General features: G+C 35.6%; 1 protein-coding gene across 1 annotated transcript in view; it reads right to left on the bottom strand.

Moving 5' to 3' along the window:
- Positions 1–15,940, bottom strand: part of cgnl1 (cingulin-like 1) — a 102,655-nt gene that overhangs the window by 15,467 nt on the left and 71,248 nt on the right. The window contains 5 exon segments of the mRNA XM_028822808.2: positions 4,274–4,363; positions 5,167–5,328; positions 8,165–8,335; positions 10,272–10,424; positions 15,473–15,577. Of these exon segments, the coding sequence (XP_028678641.2) occupies positions 4,274–4,363; positions 5,167–5,328; positions 8,165–8,335; positions 10,272–10,424; positions 15,473–15,577 (681 nt within the window).

The raw sequence follows: 15,940 nt of genomic DNA, 5'->3' as shown, positions 1-15,940 counted from the left end.
ACTCTGGTCTTTCTCAGTTGCACACATGATGTAGAAAATAGCCGACCTGTTTTAAACATCAGTCCTTGCACATCTGGTGCTTTCATTGACTGAACATTCAGTTACATGGGATGAGCAGGGGGTCCTTAAAACTACTATTCAGACGTTAAATTGACTCAGTGAAGTGGAGAAGAAGGGTGTTTAATAATAAAAAAGCAACAACAACGTCTTTGCATTGGAATATAACAGTCCAATTGTTAAAGTGGGGTGATTATAATCAATAGAAAAAAACAGCAATTATGACTCTTGCTGTAGTGAAGATGCCATATCGGGCAAACGTGTGAAACAAAGTTTATGAAAAAGTAGGGGAAGTTTTAGTTATCATGTTTTTAAGGAAATCAGATGAAATTTTATGACTTTATATCATTTCTAGTACTGGAGGAAAAAGCAGATAGCCTGTGACAGGGTAACAACTCCACAGACAAACCAGCATGGAGGACTAAACCAAAAGTGGAACTCCAACCCTAAATGTTAAAATAGAATGTATTGAGAGCAGAAAACAAGAAATACACAAACTGGCTACATGTTATGCATAAACTCAATAACTCTTTTCCCTTAAATGTTTACTGACAAGTAACTAACAGATATCAACATCCACTTATTCACTTATAACTGGAAAACACAAACCCACATAATGCTTCCTGTCACCAATATTCTCGAGTAAACTGTGAATGACCTGAATGCTTTTTACCAGTGACCTGCTTTATAAGTTGGTGGAAAAGCCCCATTTCAGTTTAACTGATGTAAAAATTAAAGGACCTTGAGGGATACAACAGGAACCCACCGCAGACAATATTTTATGCCAATTAAAAGCTGAATGGGGCAATGCCTATTGAACGCTGGCCTACATACAGTACTGGCACATCGAGTGAAATGCTCAGGGGATGCAGAGTCAGCAGACTGGAACAGACTTAAGCACGGCAAAGCTAAGCGCATTTTCTTCATCAGGTTCAGAGAGAATGGAAAAATTACTTGCAGACACATAATTGAGCAGCACCACACACCTGATACCAACAGTTGAGCGGTCAATCTGATGATGCCTGGCCCTTCATATAAAAAAAAAAAAAAACCCACTAGCATTTGGGCCAAACCAATGAGAAGGACTTGCCTCCCGGGGTATATTTGTTTTTGCTGTTTCCCCGACAACTCTTCTTCCTCATAGCAACCTGGAGAGTAAGAAGAGCTTATTTGTTTTCATCTTGGCACAAACTTAAATTTGCTTTTTCAACTGGTCTTTTCTATTGGCACCCTTCATGTCTTCATCACTCATTACCTTCAGACATTTTTTCTTTTTCTTTTTTGTAGAGTCTTTCCTACTCTAGTTTCCTTTTCTTTTTATCTTTTATCGCGAATTCCAAACAGTGACCTATTCTGAATTACCCTGTGCATGAATTAGGGAAGCTGGCATGAGAGGATTTTGTTCACAGAGACTGACACATTAACTTCTTAAAAATATACTACCAGTCAGAGGATTAGACAGCATGAATAACATGAATTGTAATGACTGCTCCATGCCAACACTATTAAATAATAAGCTAAAAGTAATTACCAGTTTATAGCTGACAATTTTGTTTAAAGCTTTACACTGCTGCTTTTTGCTCTAGAAGCAGACATTAACGTCTGCTCCTTCCATCGCATTCATCACTCGTATCACAAGTCCTTATGGTTATGCATGCAGTGTTTGTCCTTTGTGACACAGAGTTGTCAAGTACTTTAAACTTTCAAATAAAATACTCAAGAAACACTTGTACATAACAAAAGCAAAGAACATGATGTTCTCTGGCTGTCAGCATCATATGCAGACCCCCCGTGCTGGCTTACTGGACCACAAGAATGTCACTTCTGGCCCAGACCAGACTTTACTGGCTTTCTCATGATGCTGCATGCAGTAGGACTGTGAATCTCCATCTTGCCATTAGTCAGTTCTGATACCTAGTTGTACAAGTTTCCCTTTTAAAGCTATGAGTATTACATGTCCTACCTCACACCAGATTTCAAGTTCTGATTTTGAAATACAAACCCGTTCAATCTGTGCTGCTGTGCTCTTCTGCTTCTCTATCGGTGTACTATAATATGCTGTAGCTTCTGCATTGAATGTGACACTTATTGCACATCAACTTATTGTTTTATTCATATTTTACTACTCCATCTCTTACTGTCTACCACATATGGAATAAGCTAATATGGAAGTGCTTAAACTGTTCTCTTATATTTTTATTCAGTCACCAATGATTTGTCAGTTGCCTTGGAAAATAATGACTTTAAAAAAATAAATGAAAAGTAAATATAAATACAAACCATTCTGTGTGCATTGCAATTTAGTTCACATTAAGGCAATACTGCTATTTATTTCACAATTACGTAATGCTGTTATTGCTCTGCAGAATTACTGAGTAACTTATCTTAGCCTTTAAAAACCATGAAAAATGGCACTCTGAATGGCTAAATTGCCAGCAATTAAGAATTTTTTCTCATTGAAAAGAATTACTCTTCAAGGAAAGCCACTTCTCAGGTGGTGCAGAAGTAATTTATTGTTCTGGGAAGAAAAGAATACTAATTTCAAATGTACGAAAAGCCATTTTTGTAAAAACACAAAACAAACTATAGGCCAGTTTTGAGTTGCCATGTAGCTTCTATACCTCGCGCTCAGATTATCCGTGATAACTTGCTGAAGACATGCAGGTTTAATAAGGTTTGGAAACACCTAGGTTAGATCAACCCTGGAGTAACCATTAAGCAAAATAAACACTTGGTTAGGGCACTAAGGAAGACGGGCACCACACAGTTTCTTTATCTAGCTATCAAGATCCTAACAGTTTCAGTGCCAGTTTGCCTTAAGAACAATTTCAAAAAATGTGTCTAATCTGCCATGTTCATCTTTAATCTGCATAACTACAAAAAAAAATGTTTGTTTTTTTTTGGTATGGTGGGTGACTAAAGTTTAAAAGGTTGGTTTTAGGTGTCATCAGACATGACATTTGGTTCCGTCTCATGGCGTAAGAGTTTTTCTTCCATCAAGTATAAACAAAGCCGTCAGAGTCTGGCTAGCATTTAACTCATCAGTTCATTAATGGACCTGTAAGCTCTTTATTTTATTATTACCTTTACTGATTTTTCTTTTAAGTGATGCAATTTTTAATTTCTTAATTTCACCTTCAGCACTTATTGAATCTTAATATATTGTAAGTTATGAAATAGAGATGCTGAGCAGACACTAGTGCCGGGCTGTGCTTAGGGCATGAATAATTATTAATTCGGCCCTGGTTCAAAACAGGACTCAGAAATAATGAATAAATTAATAACTTGTTTTCTATTCAGTTTGTATTTTTTCTTGCACAAATCATTTTAATTTATGCAATGTATATATGCAATAGACACTTTCTATAATTTAGAATTCTAACAATTACATACAAATAAAAAAGATTAATTTGACTCAATTTTTAAAATTAAGAAAATAAATCTAATTTTTTTTTTTTTTTTTTAACAAATATCAGTATTTTTTTCCTCAATTAACATGCACTCTTCTCATAATTTCAACAGAGCAGGAGTGTATCACAGCTCAATTTCTGTTTCTAACAGGGCAGAAATCCTTGAGGTATAAATGCAAAATTACTGATAAAACTGCAAGACATTATAAAAACCAAACAAAAATTTTTTTTCACTATTATATATATGATAAAACAAGACATTCACTGGAGTTTTAGAGCAATTTATTCCATCACTGTCTTTAAATAAATTCAGAATTGCTCAAAACAAAGATGAAATCTGTGGCATTAGCAAATGAATCACACAGCACTAGCAAATGAATTGTGTGGCACTAAGACAGCATTTCTGTATTGCAAGTTTGAAAAATTCATAAAAGAACATAAACAACATCTTGAATGCTAGTTCTAGGGAGCCCGTGTCCAAAAATCAGAGCAGTTAAAAACTTCATTAATTCTAATTACCATTAATTAAATTTAATATATGATCATAGTGTATGTTGTACACACAAGGAGGCACATCTCAGCCACCTGCATGTTCCCGGATTCCTCAATTTAGGGTGATGTCAAATTCTGCTTGGTTTAATTTGGAATAAATGTACTCATTTATTTATTTTTTTTACCAAAATGGAATAAAGTAAACCACTTAGCAAAGTTAGGGCCTATATGCCAGAGATGGTTTTTCCTTTTAACTTCAAGTAGTAGTCCCTACTGTGACATACTGTATAGTGAACATGCTCTTCCATCATTACCTGTTCTCTGCCTCGGTCCACTCTGTCCATCAGCAAATCTCCACTGCTTCTCTCCTCTTCCAGTTCCATTTCTAACTGAGATATTTTGTCCTGTAAAGAAAATTTCACAAGTGTTCAGTCAGCTTTGCTTGTATTTTTATAGACAGACATGTTGTGTTGTTTCCCATATAACATGAACACTGGCTACAAAAATACACCTCTGCTGGGAGACACAAAACAATCCCATAAAAATACAGTATTAATGGACATTTGTTTTTAAATTTCACTCAAATGTTTACTTGAAACTTTGCCCACTTTTGTGCACTCTGTTACTAAACCTTTTTATTTGTGCTTTTAGTATAAAATTAGCAGAGGAAAATAGAACATTCATGTTAATAAACAACACTGTTTCTACAAAGAGGTTTCGTTTCTCCCATTTATTTTCACATTGTAGTGGTACAGGAGCTCTCTTCAACATCAAGACAAAGAATGGATGGATGGACAGGAAGTAGTTTTAGGAAGTCCAAAACATGTCTGTCATAGCAAGAGGGAGCTCAGAAGAGATCTTGTCAACAATTACACTTCATTGTCTTGAAGTGGGACGGCCCTTTCAACGTCTCTTATAAGTGAAAGGAAAAATGCTGCTTCCAGGAAAAAATATCTTTTTTTACTTTATTAACATGGACATGTTGTGTGATATATTCAGATTATTTTTCCTACAACTATGACCACTTTGGCTTAACAATGTGATGAAACAAACCACTTTGAAGCAAGCTTCCTATTTAATCAATTTATAGCTAATTATGGTAGTTAGGAGATCAAATTAATGGCTTGCAATTAAAATAACTAACACAGATTTAAGGCAAAGGGAAGTACAATGGAAGTAAATGCAATTTTTAAATAACCATGCATACCTCCAATGATTTGACTTGTCGCGATCTGTCATCTTTGGTATGTGTTCTGTTTTCCAACTCAATTTCCAGATCATAAGCTTTCTGCTCCATGTGCTGTGCTTTGAACACTGCTTCATCTCTTTCTTTCTTGCACTGCTTTATGTCCTCTTCAAGAAATGAAATCTAAAAAAAGCAGAACACACATCCCATGTAACTAAGCAGTCTAGCAGAGCGTGATGACTACATGGCTTAGGAAGCTCCCTCATTGCACATGTGTTTGCCTGTATTTACAACAAATATGGAGTCTATACAATAACAAAAGAAAAAGAAAGCACACAAAGGCAGCATTTAAAGCATATGTCCAATACGGCAACATTTTCAGCAGTTTCACAGAAAATTTAATGTGCAATTCTTGTCTTTGTCCAAAAGATGGGGCTTTTTAGAAAGTATTGCGAGCAAAGATTAAAAGAGGAACTTCAGATATAAGACACAAATTTCCTCATCCTTCCAAGTAAAACAGGCAAGCCCTTTCTGTTTATGCAGTTGGAAACACACAACAGTTAACAGGATGGGCCGGGTCTGAATGTCTGTGCCGCGGAACGAAACTTGGAATGCAGGGAGTGGAAGCAAGCATGTGAAAAATAAAAGTGTCGACAAAAACGGCATTTTCAGTCTCAAACCTCTTATTAACAAAGACTCGAATTAAGATTTTTTTTTTAGCTTTCTGTGTCTTACATGGACTAAACACAAGCAGGGGGATAAAGTGCAGGGCAAAGCAGAGATCCAAGGACAGGCACAAGAACTTAGTCAGGGAGTTGGGTTTGGTCAACCAAACCTGCATACACATAAGAAAATGAATTAATCAAAGAGTTTTAAAAGTAAGATATGTGAATTGTCCTAGCAAACCTTTACACAGACCGATCCCTGTTTGTAACAAGTATTCCCATAAGGGACAATAGAAATTCCATAGATTCTTCTGCAGAATGTGGGTTAAAGAGCATATCATGAACAACAGGGAGGTTAAACAGTCCGCTGTGCATATTGATCCTGTATTTGTTTGAAAATGTGGAAAAATGTTCAAGCTGCAGGGTCCACATTCTTTGGGGTAACACGTCAGCATATGGATGCTTAGAAGCACCACCCATGCTTTCACTCTACACACATAGCTTGTTAGTACTTGATAGAAAAAGAATAGAGAATGAACCATGGGGGAAATGAAAACCAAAATAATGAGAAAATACATTCCACGTTTGTTAAATGAATCATGAATTTGAAAAAAAAAAGAAAACAATCCACTCATCCCCTGCTCCACATACAAGTGTAACCGCAGGAGAAAGAATCTGATTAGGTAACTTCCTTAAAGCGTAAACACCTATAAAGCCATAAAATAATATATATATAATTCAACTGTACGTATGTACATATTACTCTATATAGTGATACAGGAACACACTCCTGTGATCTTGACACACCCAGAATAATGTCAATCATGCTGATGTATATCATAAGTGGTATACTTATATTTGTTCACACAATAAGGAAATATAAATAATCACAATCCATACTTCCTCAGTGGGACAGCCTTCATAAATGCCTTGTAATTTTCTAAAAGTACCTCAGCAAAGCTCTCCTTGCTCTCCTTATCAGTTGCTTTCTATCTCTCTTAACGTCGGCCATCTCCTCTGTTAGTGAGGCTTCACTTCACATTCTCCTCTTGTCTTGCTGTAGCTGCATACTAAGATGGCTTTAAACCGTCTCCTGCTTTAGTTTTATAGTTCCAGGTTTATGTTAGATTTTGCCCGTTAGTCTCCATTCTGCCTGCATTTAACACAGTTTAACCCATCCTATTAAGGAGTATTGAACTGTCCACTGCAGACAAGATTGGAGAAGAGTGGACAACTGCCAGTCCCTACTGGGCTCTTCCTTAATAGGGTATCATGGTCTCATCTTCTCATGTTTTGCTAACCATCATCCAAGAGATCTTTTGGCCACTTGACAGCCTTCATGGCCTCTCTCTCCTCCTCCTCTCTGTCACTCTCCCTCATTCTTGTTCCACTTTAAGTTTTACTTTAAAGCCACTATTTCTCATAGCTTCCAAAATTTTGCCACACTTGTATTTGGCAGACAGTGTGGCATGGTGGTTAAGGCTTTGCAATTCACTTGACCTGCCTGTGCTCTGCTCCAATTGGACAACCAAAAGAAATGGAACACATTGTATCATAAATATTGTAAGTCGTCTTGGGTAAAGACACCAGCCAAATAAATATATGTAAATGTATCCTGGAGGAGCTTGATCACTGCCAGTGTGATTATCTCCTGTGTCTCAAGGTTTACAGAGGGAATGTGCCTGCATTTAACATTTTTTTTTTTGTGTTCTTGCATTTAGCAAACTATCTGAGCAGTATATTTTAAGCTAATAAATAATTAATGCAATTGATAATAATCAGTTCATGATTATGGGCGCTAGAGCCTTTAGACAGAAAGACAGAATATTATTTATCCCAAGTGGGAAGTTTAAGCTTATTACAGAATCTCAACAAATAAATAAATACACCATTATAATAAGCAACAATAACACTTTGCCCTAGGAGTCTGCTGGGATTTTGTTACTTACAGGCAAGAGTAGAAATTCAAGTAACAGTCTTTTGTGATAGGCTCTAAAGTAAAATCCAAGTCTAGGATCACCATATCCTTCTTGATGCACAGTACGAACACTGGTAAATGTTAAAATGAGCAGAACTCAAAATGTAGTGCTAACTCCAAGTCTGGGATACATTGTATAATCAAACTCCGGACATTAGACAGCCGTCTTCTGGTGTACTATGTAGGATGCATCCTGCCAATGTAATCCACCACCAGAATAGACCATGTGTGACAATTCAAATGACCTTGCTGTGTAATAATTCCACAATGATTTACACATTGTCACACTTGTTTATTTATGTTGAATTTATTTTAAATGCATATTATATCTTTTCATCTCCCAAACTCAGAGTTTCAGCTGTAAAAATCATTTTACCTCATCCTGAAGCTTTTTGGTTGCTATGCGACATTTTTCCAATTCTAAGTTTTTATCTTTCAGCTGCCTTTGTAAATCAGTCATCTCCTTGCGGTTTTTCTCCTTGTACTCATCAATTTGGAACTGCAGATCAAGGGTGGACTTCTGAGAAGCCTCCACTATTTCATTCATCTGGAATATGCAGGCATCATACAACGAAAGTTAAAAAACACAAACTAAACAATCCAAAAAAAAAAAAACGTTATACAGTAGTCTCTTTGAAGTCTGATAGAAAAAATCCAAGGTAAAAAAGGCGCACTTCATTCAGCTAACAAAAAATAAAAGAGTAAGTATAACTAAGACTTTTTCAGTTTTCAGCAGAAAGTAGATTTTGATCATGTTTATAATTTATCATCATATTAAAAGATTTATAATGCATTACATTAGATTCTACTCAGTGCCTACAGTAAAATAAGAAATGAATGAATCAAGAAGCGATAAAAGACAAATTAAAAGTGTCTTAGATTTTAGACAGAAATATGAAAACAAACCTGCAAACATCTGGCAAACAAAAATGAACAACCCACTTTTATCTATTTTGTGGTAGAAGTGGTACAGTATTTCACAAGAGTTCTTATTTTGTCTGCGTTTTGTTTCAAACGATTTTTGCTCTTTTTCAGACAATACATCTTGGAAAAAATGTGTTTATTCTTACCAGAACAAAATATGCACGTTTGTCACTTAAATTTTTAAACATTTAGTTAAAACTGTTGATTTACAGCATTAACTGATTGGGTTCAAGCCCTGGCCTAACAACTGTCCTGGAGAAGTCTGTACAATTTCTCCTTATCTGCACAGGCTTTTTGGCCTTGTGTGACTCAGGGTGGGCGTATATACTGAATGAGTATACAATGCAGTCACCTGCCTGTCCATTCAGGGCTGAGTCCTTCTGTGACATCCAGTTTTGTGCAGGATAGGCTTGAAATGCTAATTTGTAATAAATGCATTCAGAAAATGAATGAATGAATGAATATCTATATTTTGAACAATGAAATAAACTTTTCAAGCATATATTAGTAGTATTCTGTCACCTGCAAAAGGTATCACCTAAGCAAAGGTCCATATCGCAACTGCGGCATTTGTTAACCAAAGATAATAGCAGGACCATCTTTTTACAAGTGAGAAATAACCCAATTTGCAATGATTTGTTCCATCTTTTTGAATGATTTTATGGAGTACGTTTCTCATACTAAAACTATATTGACTCACCACAGCCCAAAACATCACACAGCCAATGCAACAATAAGATCACCAAACTAGGAGTACACTAAATAAGCACTTATTGAAGACAGTGGACCCTGTGATGGGCTGGCACACTGTCCTAGCATTGTCTTTGCCCTGCACCAGATGCTTGCTGGGATAGTTTCCAGCTTCCCCAGCACCATGTTCTAGATAAGCGGGTTTTGAAAATAAATAGCTGGATGGATGGAGACATACAGCAACAAAAAAGGGATACTATGTCACATTTGCAAAAATGTTTATCTTCCAGAATTGTGTCCCAAGTAAACAACTGTATAAACATTATTTACTGTACACCCAACACAATGCTGGTTTTGAAGCTAAAAAATGTTCACACTCAAATTACTGTTTATAACATGCAGCAAATGAACATCAAAAGATGGGGTTAAGTCTATTATGACATGCCGTGCTAATGTGATGATTTTATATTGGGTAATTTATATTGTAGCCAATGTGTTTGCCCACAGCAGTTTTTATATCACTATATTTTATTTGTTTTGTTTTAATATTTGTAAATGTCTTACTAAGGGCTATGCAGTGAGTTTGTAGTGGTTATTAAAACATCAACCATATGGGTTAGAATTCTGCTCCTGGCTGCTAGGGGTGACACTGCCTCCTTACCTTTGCAAAATTATACTGGAAATAATTCTGTGGGGGAAAAACTATATTTCAGCTTTAACTAAGTGGAATACCAGAAATATCTCATGCTGACCACTTGATAAGCATATTAAGAATACTTTAATATTCAACTTTCTAGTCATGCAACATTTTCCTACATACTGCACATAGTCTTATATTCTACTTTTCCATACATAAGCCATTCTCTTACTTCCTTCTGAAGTTTCTCCACAGTTCTATCCAACTGCCGCCTCTCATCCTCGATTTCATTCTTTGTTCTTTTAAACTGCTCCTTCTGGCTTCTCTCTTCCTTTAAGTGTTCATTCAATTCCCGGTTTTCATGATTTAATCTGTTAAGATTTCTCTGATAGAAATAAAAATGTAAATGAGTAAACGATTCAAGAGCTTTTCTTTATATAAATAAAATAGTCTTCTGAATACCTTTATATACTGTAGGGTCTCAAAGTACATAGGACTAAGCAACACCTCTTTTTCCTAAAGCAACTTTTTCCCACTGTTTCACACTAGCATCACTTAGGAAATGAAGCTATTCTTTCCCCTTTATTCCGCTGTAAAACAGTCTACCACCACACACACTTTCAGGATTGTTTTTGTATTTATTACATCCTACTTTATAAAGACTACCACAAAGAATGCAGCATCCTTTGCCATCATGCAGTTGCCTATTATATTGTCACAAACAGGCTCCTTGCACAATCCACAGGATAAGCGTCTCTGTGTCTGTCTGGTTGCTATGCCTCTGTCTTTCTAACAGATGGCAAATCACAAACATTAGCACTGCTTTTACAAATCCCACACAAATATAACAAAGACATACACATTCCATGGTGCACTGCAAATTTTAACAATGTGTTCTACAATGATTACTGTACTTAGATTTAAATCCATCTCAGACAGGTAGCACAGCTACTGTATATAAAATGTGCTTGCATAATTTACAAAAATATCAAAGGATATGTTTTACACAAACAGTATATTAAAAATAATCAAATGGGTTTATAGTACTTAAATGCAACATCGCTTGTTAGATGATGTTGCTGTTGTAGTCAGCTCTGTACAACAACAACATTTATTTATATAGCACATTTTCATACAAAAAGTAGCTCAAAGTGCTGTAGTATATGAATAGTTTTTTTATTCCTGATCCTCTTGATTCAGATTTTCTTTACATGAAAGTTGGGAAAGTGAAGGTATCTTGCAAATCAGTGATGTGGCCATCGGACTGGTAAAGGTACCAGGTTTCAAAATATGATGGGTTTTGCATTAGTACACATATACTGACCATGACTTGCCAGAATTCATGAGGACAAAAAAAAATAAGTCTTGTATAATTTAAGACTTTATTCTGCATATTAATTCTGTATTGCTAAATCGGAAAGCTGTTTTTTTGTCTTTTGGTATGTATAAGCAGTGGCTTCTTCACTTGTAATACATACCCTAAGACACTAGCAAAGCGGCCTATAGATCATACTGGGGCATATTAAAAGGCTCTTGGTTTCTCTAATCACATACAGCTTTCTGTAGATAATGTTAAACCATGATGCTATCAGGTCTATCAAAACAACCCCAGTGCAACTAAGGCACCAAAGGATGATTTAAAGCAGATAAGCAGGCATAACGGCCAGTTCACCTGGGAAAAGTCAACAAAAAAGCTTGATAAAGCATCAAATGAGTACATTTACTATCAAACCCTAGGGGAAAAACAACAGGAAGAAAAAATAATGCGCTTGTCAGGAGCAGCCTGTGACAAAGATAGAGCACAGGCCACCATGGCTGAAAGGATGCAAGGAGCAGCACTGTAATCATCAGGAACCACAAGCAGCACTAGGTACTGCACAATGGGGGTGATACACCTTTTCAAATTTTGATCACTTATATAAATCCTAATGAAGCTAAATACTAAATATACCTTATTCAGAACATTTCACAGCACGCACCATTACAAGATTGTTTGCAAAACACAGAATGTAATATAAAGCAATGAAAAATGAAAGAATTTGAAAAAAGTGACAAAAGAATAATTAAACTCTGTAATTAGCTAGAAACATCCTACCATCAATTGAGAATAACTGAAAAAAGCAGAGACAGCATCAGTAAGACAAACAAGACTCCTGTGGTTGAAATCAAACATGTTAATTAAAGAAAATTTATCATCTACTAGAAAAACTCAGATAAAACCTCTTTGTGTCAGAAATCAGGCAGGAGAAAAGCTCTTCATTGCATCATTAACTCTTCAGTAAATACTGAACAGGGAGTATTCTGTTACAAAATGATCACAGAATAAAGACAAAAGGTCATACTTATTGATAACTGAATTTACACAACAGTGCTGAATTAATGCATACACATCACTGGACACTGACGCTGATTAGTTTCTTGGCTTACACCCAAATGAATTAATAAATTAAGGTCTTACACTCTTGTTCTTTTTATATCTCCTAGTTCAGTCCATAACCTTGAAATCTCTGTTGTGGAGACAACTATCCAGTCTTTTTGCTTACAGGACATCTACTGATCTCTTAATCAATCTTCCTCTGATACATCCCAGTCTTTGTTATACATGTGACCTTTATATGGTTTCCTGATATGCTGGAACAGGTTTCTGACATTTATTAACCCTTTATGCTACTTCTTAAGATTAATTTTATGTAACCCTAAAATTATTCTCTCACTCTCTATTATGAAAGAATTAGGTGCAGAACTAAAGAATCTACAATACAAGTGAAAAGACCCTGTCTGAATGTTCTGACATTAGACAGATCTAGGGAGAGGCAAACATAAAGCTAAATGAGTGTTTAGAGTTTTAAAACAGGGCTTTGGGAGTGTACACAATAGATATGTTTGCAGCATGTTGGACACTGATCAAAGGATACTGAATGGGAAAACGTATTACATTTTGAGCCACACTGTACCCACCCTGAGCAAGCCTTCACATGTGCTCTGCTATACACGTTTACTGCATTGCTTTGCTCTTCACAAGAGTTACCAAATACAGCACTAAATTGATTTTATAAAAATGAAACTCATTTGACTCCTTGGCTTTATATGTACCTTTAAAGTGGAAGATTCACTCAGTAAGAGCCTGCTTACTACAAATTGTAACATTAATTAAGAATTGTCACTATATCCACCTGCAAATGGTTACATAAAAATATGGATGAGTGCCGCATTTAGATATTTTCTGAGGGCACTGTACATAATGTGGAGCTATAATATCCACAGTACAGTGATTTTTTTTTTTAAACATGGTGTTATCTCTATTTGTCTATAGTGTTTGTCTACATGTTATATGTTTTTTTTTGTCACACTTGTTTATTTCATTTATTTTATATTTTCAAAATCAATTTCTATCCATCAACTAAAACTTTTAAATCACAATTTACTTATATGTTATAACTGCAATCATACTTATATTTTACAATATGTGCAGCCTGGTGGAGTTTAAAACATACAACAATGACTGAGACTCCAGCTTCAGTAAGGGTCATGTTTCAAATCTTAGCTTTTATAGAAGGCATAGTTGCTCTGACTTTTTGGTAATTACTCATTTACGGTATTAGAAATCATGACTAGCATCATCATCAAATGCCTCATTGATATCATGACACAGTCTCATCACATAGTATATGGGGCATGCGTGTCATAGCAAATAAAGAAGTATGTGAGAGGTGTGCATCTGCCTTGTGATCACATAGGACTCAACCTAAAAGTTGTGGGTACAGGCCCAGTTCACACTCATGTGGCTAAATGGTGGTCACTATTGAGGACTGCAGATGACAAATTGCCACTAATGTGCAATAAGACTCCATTAAAAACATTATGAAAAAAAATTATATTACAAAAAGTCTAATTTAAAAATTGAAAATCCAATCAAAATGGCATTATTTTTATTATGTTAATTTATAAGTCTTAGATTTTTAAAGCATATTGAGAAAACGGCACAAGAAGATGTGCAAAAAACACTCAAAACCAGTCAGTATAGTGTAGTATAAAAACAGTGAAGTGCTAAAGAGCTGAATGAATGCTCTCAATGTCTTTGTAGCAGGGCCCTGAGGTTGTGACAAGATCAGACCACATTATCCTGTAAAGACCTACAGGGCACCTAAACAGTAAGATCATTTGTTTATGAATGAAACTGGCAGTATAGTCTGCTAAACTCTCTTAATGACCACCAGTGAGAAGAAAAATGCAACAATCCAACAGAGGTGTGAGGAGGGTGTGGTAGAGCATTTCTTCATTGGAGGGGAATCCTATGGGCCTTTGAGACTTCCTTGCTGTCTTAAGCATTAGTTAAATTGGTTTCCTTCCAAATTACTGCATGTCTGACCACATTTGTTCGCATTATACAAACTCCCTCTTCAATAAATATGTACGTAAAATTCAGAAAGGGTAAGATACTGCATATCCCCATTCAACTTTATGTATGTGTTTATCCATGTCCAAAGATAACAAGACCACTTGGTGCTTAGATGTCGTAAGAATATATAAAACTCTAAAAAACTGTAGGAAGTTTGACAATCAAGGTCTGCCCTTATTAAATTACAGATTGATATTGTGATATTATAGAAGGAAGCAGTTTATTTTTTTTTAGCTAAAACATTAATCAGGATCTTAACATTGCTGTTCAGTAATGAGATTGGTCTGTAGGATGCACACTGAAAAATGCCTCTCTTTGTTCTTTATTGGAAAAACACTAATTGATGCCAGGCGTAATATTTTTGTTAAAATGTTATCTTCTCTAGCTTTCTTAAACACTGCTAGCATTAATGGAGCTAATTTAACAGACAGTGTTTTATAATATTTCACTGGATAGAAGTCTGGACTTGTGTCTTTTCCAATTTGATTTGAGACCAATAGGTACTTCCTATAAATTGTTCCTATAAGTTGTCACACTTAAAAAAATAAACAGCCAAATCATTCTGAATCATTCTTGAAGGTGCTTATGGGTACAATGGAATTTCTCCTACATTATAACACATGAGGCAGAACTTCAGCTACTAGCCCCATAACTTGTAGCATGTGAACCCACCACCCCAGATCCCATCGTTACAACGCTCTACAGAACAACACAATGTCCCCACATAGCTACTCTCAATGAACCTGGTCAAATTTGTGAAAACTGCATTAGAACTACAAACGAAATTCTATTAATACATAGAAATTCCAAATCCAGCCAGTTATCTGTTTAGTGACACATAAAGTTTAATGTCAATATTTTTGTGGAGTGTAATGAAGTTAATATGAGCTTGTCTTCAGATCAATTCTAGGTCAAAATGAAATATACCCCTGTTTCCAAATTAGACCCGTATCACAGAAGTCTCTGACTGCTCCACTCACATTGTACATGTTTATTGATATATTCAATAATGTGCCTCTAATGAAAAAATATACCTGAGCTTCTTCCAGACGGTTTTCTAAGACTCTCTTGGTTGAAAGTATCTCATGCTCACATTCCTTTGTTTCATTCATAGTTTCTTCCAATTGACTCTTTTCTTTCTATTATATAAAGAAAGGGAGATAAAGACAGGTAACATTCAACAAAAGAAACAAACCCATTAGAAAAGCTTTAGAACTGTTCTGCAGCAATATTTAATGTTTCTGCTTTATAAAACACCACCTGTTCATTGCACAGCCCAGTCATTCTGTGAAAGAGTTGTGTGATTAATTCAAGCTTTTTATAATTGGCTTTCCTGGATGTTGTCCTTTTAAGGGAAGGGTGGTTTGGTTTCAAATGTGTCTGTCTTCTCCATAAGAGAATTTACTTTTACAATCTGCATATCCTGGATCACCCCTGACAAGGGAGCATGAAATAAAGTGAAGCTTGAAGCAGAAGAAAACATGTGTACTTGACTTCTTATA

Source organism: Erpetoichthys calabaricus, chromosome 17, assembly GCF_900747795.2.
Source record: "Erpetoichthys calabaricus chromosome 17, fErpCal1.3, whole genome shotgun sequence".
NCBI lineage: Eukaryota > Metazoa > Chordata > Cladistia > Polypteriformes > Polypteridae > Erpetoichthys > Erpetoichthys calabaricus.
The sequence above is the reverse complement of the archived record's forward strand: the minus strand, read 5'-3'. Positions and strand labels throughout refer to the sequence as shown.